Source organism: Hippoglossus hippoglossus, chromosome 9, assembly GCF_009819705.1.
Source record: "Hippoglossus hippoglossus isolate fHipHip1 chromosome 9, fHipHip1.pri, whole genome shotgun sequence".
NCBI lineage: Eukaryota > Metazoa > Chordata > Actinopteri > Pleuronectiformes > Pleuronectidae > Hippoglossus > Hippoglossus hippoglossus.
This window is the reverse complement of record NC_047159.1, coordinates 17095398-17105133: the sequence shown is the minus strand read 5'-3', so window position 1 is coordinate 17105133 and position 9736 is coordinate 17095398. Positions and strand designations below refer to the sequence as shown.

At 42.8% G+C, this 9736-nt stretch overlaps 1 protein-coding gene across 1 annotated transcript; it reads left to right on the top strand.

The window, feature by feature from the left end:
* Positions 1-2: 2 nt before the first annotated feature.
* LOC117767320 (flocculation protein FLO11-like) lies at positions 3-6454 on the top strand (the record flags this gene model as incomplete). Its single annotated transcript, XM_034594836.1, has 2 exons — positions 3-366; positions 4419-6454. Coding segments are annotated over exons 1-2 (2250 nt in total), but the record flags the coding sequence as incomplete, so codon positions are not given.
* Positions 6455-9736: the final 3282 nt, after the last annotated feature.

The following is a 9736-nucleotide window of genomic DNA, read 5'->3' as shown; positions in this document are numbered from 1 at the left end:
CAGGACCACCAGAGACAACGCAAACCACAACTCAAAGCCAGGATGCAGAGACGCCGGCTGTCACCTACAAGGACAAGACCACTCCTGTATCTGTGGCATCCGCCGGCGTCCTGACAGACAGTGGAACCTCAGCCGAAAGTGTAACATCGTCAATGATTGTTTTTGATGAGTCCATCACTCTGGTACCAGAGCACAGCGGTGACATCACGACAGAGGACGACACCACAACAGAGATTGGCGCCGAGTTCTTCACATCTGCTTCCATGACTTCAGCTGCTGCTGACACAACCACCACTCCAAGTACAGCGGCCACTGAGGAGCAATTCATCCAAGTGACCACCGCCATGCAGAGGCAGAATGTGTCAGGTAACAACCTTAATACCTTAAACCTTTGAAGCTACATTTGACACGTTTGATTTGACTGAAATGATTATTTTAATTTAAATGTAGATATATATCCCAATAGGAAATGCCATTACTTGATCTTTATTAGGCCGCAATAATGAAAACAAATTTTGAGATGTCTCAATAATAATGTGGTGCAGTGTTTTCGGCTGATTTATAATGTTATTATTACTGAGGATTCTGGGAGGTTGTGCTGTCCAGGGTGCTGAAGTCGAGAGAAAGTCTGCTTTTGATTGGTGGTGAGATTTTATAGAAGGTGAAGTTAATTGAGCTAAAGCGAACCTGGCGTAGGCAACATGCTGTGTAGCACTACGTTGGTATGCAAATGAGGTTTGGTGACTTTCTCTGTAAATATACTATTTAGTGGTAACTGTAATCTACATAATACAGAAGCGGTTACAGAATACTCATGTTTGCATCTTCCACCGTCGAAGTGTTTTGTTTTCTGGTTCCCTCTGCGTCATGTTGACGCCTTCAGTTCAGCTGAGCAGATGGCCTGACAATGAAGTTTTTTTTTTTAAATTTCAAAGTGTTTGTTGTGATTTTGATATATTAGTGAATTTATAGGGTCTGAATCTCTGCCTGAGAAACTTGAAGTGCATATTTTGGCGATGACTTTTAGATCTGCAGTACATGATCTCGCATTCAAACAACAGCTGCATCATTTTTCACTCCTTTAATTTGCTCTCCATCTGAGCTGCAAACATTGCCATGGTGACTCACTCCTCGTCCCTGAAGAGCAGCCTGTGTTGGAGTGAAGGGATCTGGTGAATTGGAGAGGATTCAAAGGGAATGAATAAGCCATTTGACCGTTTTTAGATTTTGTCTGGCTTTGTGGTAGGTACAGAGTCTGCCTGGGAGAGCTGCAGTCTGTACTCCATGTTGCAAAGGAGTTTTTTACTCTAACGTCGACAAGTGCTTGCTCATGGTGGCAACTGTTGGGTTTCTCTTTCTAATAATGTAAGGTCTTGACCTTATTCTGCACAGTCCCTTGGGATAATGTATGTCATGCATTATAAAAAACTGAATCGTATCCACACTCTAACTGCAGTGTGGCCAAAAGTAGTCATTACATAGCTTGTACAGCCGCGCCTTACAGTCAACAGAGGTGTGATGGCAGTCCACCTGAGTTAGCACAGATGCCCCTCAAGAGGTGATGTCATTGCTAGCGCAGAGTCTCCCCTCTCTGTGCGGACAGCTGGTGGCTGCCTGAAGCGTGTGATTGTAGCTACTTTTACTGCAGCAGCATGTGATGTGGCTCAGCTGAGGCCCTTGACGTCTCTGTCTGCCCTCCTGGCGTGTGTGGGAGAAGCTTGTGGAAAATATTGTGGCAGAGTCTGGCTGCGTGGTAGCAAAGTGCGCAGCAATATCAGGATGTTGTTGCCCAAAACCTGTCAGTGCTACAGCCATGTGAGCGGTGCCCATGTGTCTCTGATTAATTGAAGACAATTCAATTTACTGTTGATCGATAGGCGTGTCAACCACAAATGTCACAAATCAATGCACAGAACATTCTAACTCCAACAAAACATCTATTTAACATTCACTATCACTTGCTAAAGTGATGCTTGATTCAGGGAATTGTGTTTATTTGCTTTCTGTCAGTGTCAAAGGAGAGAAATGATAGCAACAGTTCTCCAAATTATTATTTGTCCCTACCCTCAGATATGACCCATATTGGTGTGCATATACGGCAGGCAAAATCATATCACTCTTTGGTTTGAGTAGGTTTGTATAAAAATAGTTAGGTTTAGAAAAAAAAATCAAGGTTCATGTTAGAATAACACTTACTTTAGGGTTATCATTGTCACGATGATTATAATAAAAATTCACAGTTATGGTTAGGGTTAGGGGTTAGGGTTAGGGTTAGGGTTGTGACATATTCACACACACTCATAACCTAACGTCTGACTCTGAGGTTGCAACTTAAACAAAACTATGAGTCGAATTAAGCCACTTGCACAGATGACCCATGTAGTTAAGTGGTTTAGTTTGATAGTCATGTGCTTTTACTTGGGGGTTAGGGTTAGAGTTTGGGTTATCGCTCTCTCTCTCTCTCTAAATATGTGTGGGTGTTTGCGTGTGTTGTGTGTGATTGTGTATTGTGTGAAGGTCAGCTACATGGGTCCATTGCCAGGCTTTACTTGAGTTCTCAACAGGGGTGTTTCTGCAGAGCATAGCTGGTGCAGGTGTTTGGTTGCAACCAATAATCTTTTTGAATCACCATTTGTGGGAAACAAGGGGGAAGGGGAGAGAGAGAGAGAGCGAGAGAGAGAGAGTAGTGTAAAGTTTGTATACTAGAGGATTTCAAGTGGCAGTGTGTGGATAATCTTTTCCTCCTCTTTGCTTGCACTACATTTTGCAAACACTGGTAAACAGTTCATGCTAAACAGAACCAAATTGGTCGTTACAGGATTGACCACAGCTCACTTCTCTTATTGCCGCCCGCTAAATGTAAAATTCTACGTTCTTCAAAGGCTTGACACTATGTCACACTCTCCACACTTCTCTTTGCATTAATTATGACCAGGCAAAACAAAACTAGATGCATATTCTTGTAGGGATAACAGTCTCATGAGTTGTAATAGAGCTTATATAAAGTTGTTGTTTGGGCCAGTCATCATGTGTAATGTTTCTTTCTATGGGCGTGTGACATTCAGTGGGTGTCATTGGTCATCAGTGAGAGGGAGAGAGGGACATGGACTCAAGGCATTTTCTTAGCTTCAAAGGTTAAGATATTGGTTCACTAAATTGAGCTGTAATATAACAGCTGATCTATTTTGATAGTTTGATATTTGTCAGTAATTTAAGGCCACTATCTTTTAGAGGAGGTGGATTATTTTTTAACCAGACAACCTTGTTCATTTATATGAATACATCAACCCATCCAAGGCAACATAGTGTAGGTAGATGATGATAACATGCTGCGTGTTGTACAGGGAATTGAACGCTGCTTCTGAGTTAGACTTAAAGTTAGCAGCAGAGAGCTGCTGACATCTGAAATCGAGTACAGGGATCAGGAACAATAACATGAAAACATAATGGTATCCATATTAATGTGAATTATACAGATATATACTGTAGGTTTCAATGTTTTATTTTTTATGAAGAGCTGAACAACTCCTTTATTATTTTAAGCTGTAAATAGTCAAGATATTGTTTTGGATTTCATAAACAGTTTTCATGAATATCCCTCATACATGGGAATATGTTCTGAAATGTCTCGACAAAAACTGAGCAGTTGCATTTGATACATACTTGTCAACATACTGATATACTATGATTCATATTATCTGTGTCCAATGTGTCACACACAGCAGGAAATGTTTCTTCTCACATGGATCTAATACATTTTTTAATATTGGTTTGGAAGAAGTTCAGACACTTATTTGGTCAAGGCTTTCAAATATGGTGGGGGGAGAATTATTAACAATGTTTTTTTATTCAGAACTGCTTTAGGTTTAAATACATTATTTTCAAAGCACACTCAAGTACAGAAACTTTGAAATTCATCAGTCATACAAATCAGTTGATGCAGGGTAACAGACAGTAATTGAAAACAATCTTTTTTAAGTGCACAGATATATTTCTGATGATTTTTTAATATTCTAAATATTACGTTGTGTTTTAGTTTCACTACTCCACTGGCTCATTGTACCTACAAAGCATATCACATCTTTGGGGCTAAATTCATAAACTTGGTGGCCTAGAGCTCTATCTTTTCTAACAAAATTTGATTTGTTAATATTGTGGAGTTGCCTTATAAAATATTTGTTTCAATGAAAATTTCCCACGATTGTAAATATGTTTGTCCCTTTCTCATAAAGTGATGAATTTTGGCATTTATCCACTCATAATGAAAACAGCAGCTCTTAAGAGGGATGTGTGTGATTGTGTGTCTATGCAATGTCTCTCCCAGGAGTTTAAGAAAACATGCTGATGTTGAGTGTTTCTTAAACCAGTTGGCTAAACTTTCAGCAATCAAATCATCACCGTCTTTATTTTCTTTTTAGTTGCCCAGGCTCTACAACCACAAGATTCCCAGTCTTCTGCCATCCCAGTTGTGCCTGACCATCCCACACCCTCCGTGGCTGATGGTGAGCCTATTCAGCAGAGTGGAGACCCAGACCTTTTCTCTCAAGCTGCTGCAACTCTCACTCCAGCTGTTAGTTTTGTAAATGGTAAACAACAGATCACATTGGAGCCACAGAGCCCAGGAGAAGTAGAGGCCAAAGGTACCCAGATTTCGACCAATGTGACAAGTCTGGGAGCAAGTGATGAACTAAACACTGTGTTTGATTATAGTTGGACCAATCTCCCTGTAGGTAGCTCCACTGGTTCTATGGAGGAACCCACAGAAGGACGGATCTCGACAGAGATCCCAGATGTTGATATATATGAGACCGATGTAATCTCATTAGTTGAATCAACACCTCCTCACATACTCCCTAAAGAGGAAGACCTAGTCCCTCAGATAGACGCAACCTTATTTCCAGCCTCAACAATGGAGGGCACAGCTCCATCAAAAACTACACAGAAAACTGAATCTGGTCCAGCTGCTACAATTGCCACAGAGGCGATGAGTGAAGTCACAGTTACCTCAGCTGACCTAGTTCCTAGTGTACTACCAGCCGAGCCACAGATCACCAAAGCAACTGAAGAAAGCCAAACAACAAAGGGCAATAAAGAAAGCACCACTGTCATCACCGCATCTGTTCAAGAAGAGGTAGACGAGTCGGGGGTGACTCCCACTTATGTGAAAAGTGACTCAACAGTGACTCAGACACAGAAGGCTGAAGACAAGCTCCCTGTTACTTCTTCAACAGAACCTCACACAGCTACATACAAATCTGAAATCACAGAGGAAACACACAGCACATCTGCCAGTCCAGCTGCAGCAGATGACATTCAGTCTACACTGAAGTCTGCGTCCACTCCCTCCTCAGATGACGCTGATGGGAGCACACCAACATCAACAAATAGTGACTCAGAGAGCTCCACTCAAGATGTGGAGGAAGGGAACGAGACCCAAACCCCAAAAGAATTTGCCTTCAGCACAAGAGCTCCTTTAGTATCCAGTAGCTCAGCCCCTAACGAACTGACAGCCAAGACGGAGATAACACCACCTAGAGACGTAAGCAGCACTGAATCATCAACTGTTGCACCTACCCTGGCACAAACCTCAGAGGGGGCAGTCATAAGTCAGGGGGAAAGTACTGTCAGCCAAATACCCTCCATTTCACCTAGTGAGAGAGCTGTGTCTGATGTAATGTCTACATCAGAGGAGGTGAGTTCAGGAGTCCAACAAGTAAACATGTTTACAACCAGCCCTCCATCAAGTAGCTCTGCGGGGACTGCAACATTGTCTTCAAGCTTAAGCTCTACACATACAACAGGACAAGAAACAAGAGAGAGTAAAGTACCATCACAAACAGTGCAAACAGCAGGCACAGAAAAAACTGAATCTGTAAAATCTTCTGCACCAACCACTGTACACGAGGAGAAGAAACAAAATGAAACAGCTCCACCCTCTCTTGAATCCATTACAACCACTGCTTCCCCATTATACAGTGCTATTGAAATTATCAAGACAACTATGGCTTCATTCACAGGAATCAGTCAGTATACAACAGAAAGTGCATCAGCAATGACTGATTTACCCGAAGGAAAAGTGGAAACTACCACTAGTGTCACAGACAAAGGGGCTTCAGTTCATCAAACCTCTGCAACTATGGCCACCCCGACTTCCCCAATCAAAACAAGTGAGTCTGGTTCAACCACAATTTCCGATATAACTGAAGACACAACTCAAACACAATCCTCAACTGTGACCCAAGTGAGTAGCATAACAGAGACAGCTTCACTGTTTCCTATCACTGCTGGAGAGAGTGCAGATGACCAAACATCTAATACGACATCGACAGAAGCTACTGTGGTGGCTACCATGCTTAGCACAGACAGAGCTGCAACAGGAGAAACACAATATGAAACAACTCATGGTTCAAGCACACTTGGCACTGTAACTCCTCTGCTCACAACCACTGAAGGAATATCACATTCATCTGAAATTAGTTCCGAAGAAACAAGGATTACTGTTTCATCTGACATACGTGTGACTCCAACTCCCTCATCTGCATTTAATACAGGGAGTGATGTGACAAAAGAACAAATGGAACAATCATCAATGTCTTTATCAGCTACTGTTACTGCAACTTCATCACTGTACAGTACTGACGAACCAACATCTTTGTCACCTGAAACAAAGGAGACTCTTCCCACAAGTCAGGCAGAGGAGGATTCAGTAACACCTGAGAAAAGTTCTACTTTCCCAACAACTGGAGAAGAGAGTTCAGGTGAACAGACTGACACGTCCACCAAAGATACTGGAGCTCCTACAGCTTCATCTCTGTTCAGCACAGAAAGACCAACAGCATTGCCAGTTGAGGAACGAGACAGTGCGGTCACAGATCAGATCACTGATCGGACTCCAGACATGTTCTCTTCAACCTCTGTTGTCACCGGTACATCTTCATCTTTATTCAGCACAGTGGCCCCAACAGCACCTGGAACACAAGAAAGTCTAGAAACCGGTAAGACAGAAATGTCAACACTAACACCAGAATCCTCAGTTTCTCCAGTTTCTGATGGATCATCAACAAGCTCAATAACTGTAACTGTCAGCACAAGTCAGGGAGAGGAGGATTCAGTCACACCTGAGAAAAGTTCTGTTTTCCCAACAACTGAAGAAGAGAGATCAGCTGAACAAACAACTGATATATCCACTGAACACACTGCAGCTCCGACACCTTCATCGATGTTCAGCACAGAGAAACCAACTGCTTTGGCAATTGAGAAACAATACAGTGCTGTCACAGTTCAGACTGAAGAGTCATCACATCCAACAGAGACATTTTTTGTTGCCACCGCAATAGATGCAGAGGGTTCAGGAGATTGGACTCCAGACATGTTCTCTTCAACCTCTGTTGTCACAGCTGCAGATTCATCTTTATTCACCACTGTGGCCCCCACAGCACTATCACCTGGAACCAAAGAGAGTCTTGAAACAGATGAGACAACACTGACATCACTTACAGCAGAATCATCAGTTTCTCCAGTTTCTGATGAGGCACTAACAAGCTCAACAACAGTGACTCCACGTTTGACCTCTTTTATATCATCTGGTGTTCCAGGCACTGAGGTTGACGGTATTAGCAGTGAGATTAAGATGGTGGAGTCCACTCCTTCCATCACTGAATCAACCATGAAATCTGAAACATCAACAATCCTCATTACAACATCAACAGAAAGTTCTGGAGACGACACTACTGAGTTCACTGAGGAGTCGGTCTTCACTGCATCTACTGTCCCTTCACTGTTGACAACAGAGTCACCATCAGTCACTGCATCACATGCATTTGAAACAAGTGAAACTTCATCAGCTACAGTTACCAGAGTGCCATCACTCTACAGTACTGACAGACCAACATCACAGTCGCCTGAAACACAAGAGACTGTTACCACAAGTCAGGTAGAGCAGGAGACTGAAGTAACATCACAAACAGCAGGCACAGAAAAAACACCCACTTCTGCCACTGGTGAATCGGTAAAATCTTCTGCACCAATCACTGTACACGAGGAGAAGAAACAAAATGAAACAGCTCCACCCTCTCTTGAATCCATTACAACCACTGCTTCCCCATTATACAGTGCTATTGAAATTATCAAGACAACTATGGCTTCATTCACAGGAATTTTCAGTCAGTATACAACAGAAAGTGCATCAGCAATGACTGATTTACCCGAAGGAAAATTAGAAACTTCCACTAGTGTCACAGACAAAGGGGCTTCAGTTCATCAAACCTCTGCAACTATGGCCACCCCGACCTCCCCAATCAAAACAAGTGAGTCTGGTTCAACCACAATTTCCGATATAACTGAAGACACAACTCAAACACAATCCTCAACTGTGACCCAAGTGAGTAGCATAACAGAGACAGCTTCACTGTTTCCTAGCACTGCTGGAGAGAGTGCAGATGACCAAACTTATAATACGACATCGACAGAAGCTACTGTGGTGGCTACCATGCTTAGCACAGACAGAGCTGCAACAGGAGAAACACAATATGAAACAACTCATGGTTCAAGCACACTTGGCACTGTAACTCCTCTGCTCACAACCACTGAAGGAATATCACATTCATCTGAAATTAGTTCAAATTTCACACCCACGGATGAAGTGACTTTTAAAGATCAGGCAACATCAAAAGAAACATCAAAGACAGTAGAAACGAGGATTACTGTTTCATCTGACATACGTGTGACTCCAACTCCCTCATCTGCATTTAATACAGGGAGTGATGTGACAAAAGAACAAATGGAACAATCATCAATGTCTTTATCAGCTACTGTTACTGCAACTTCATCACTGTACAGTACTGACGAACCAACATCTTTGTCACCTGAAACAAAGGAGACTCTTCCCACAAGTCAGGGAGAGGAGGATTCAGTCACACCTGAGAAAAGTTCTGTTTCCCCAACAACTGGAGAAGAGAGTTCAGGTGAACAGACAACTGATATATCCACTGAACACACTGCAGCTCCGACAGCTTCATCGATGTTCAGCACAGAGAAACCAACTGCTTTGGCAATTGAGGAACGAGACAGTGCTTTCACAGTTCAGACTGAAGAGTCCTCACATCCAACAGAGACATTTTCTGTCGCCCCCGCAGTAGATACAGAGGGCTCAGGAGATCGGACTTCAGACATGTTCTCTTCAACCTCTGTTGTCACCGGTACATCTTCATCTTTATTCAGCACAGTGGCCCCAACAGCACCTGGAACACAAGAAAGTCTAGAAACATCAACAATCCTCATGACAACATCTCCAGAAAGTTCTGGAGACGACACTACTGAGTTCACTACGGAGTCGGTCTTCACTGCATCTACAGTCCCTTTACTGTTGACAACAGAGTCACCATCAGTCACTGCATCACGTGCATTTGAAACAAGTGAAACTTCATCAGCTACAGTTACCAGAGTGTCATCACTCTACAGTACTGACAGACCAACATCACAGTCGCCTGAAACACAAGAGACTGTTACCACAAGTCAGGCAGAGGCAGATTCAGTAACATCTGAGAAACGTTCTGTTTTCCCAACAACTGGAGAAGAGAGTTCAGGTGAACAGACAACTGATATATCCACTGAACACACTGCAGCTCCGACACCTTCATCGATGTTCAGCACAGAGAAACCAACTGCTTTGGCAATTGAGGAACGAGACAGTGCTTTCACAGTTCAGACTGAAGAGTCCTCACATCCAACAGAGACA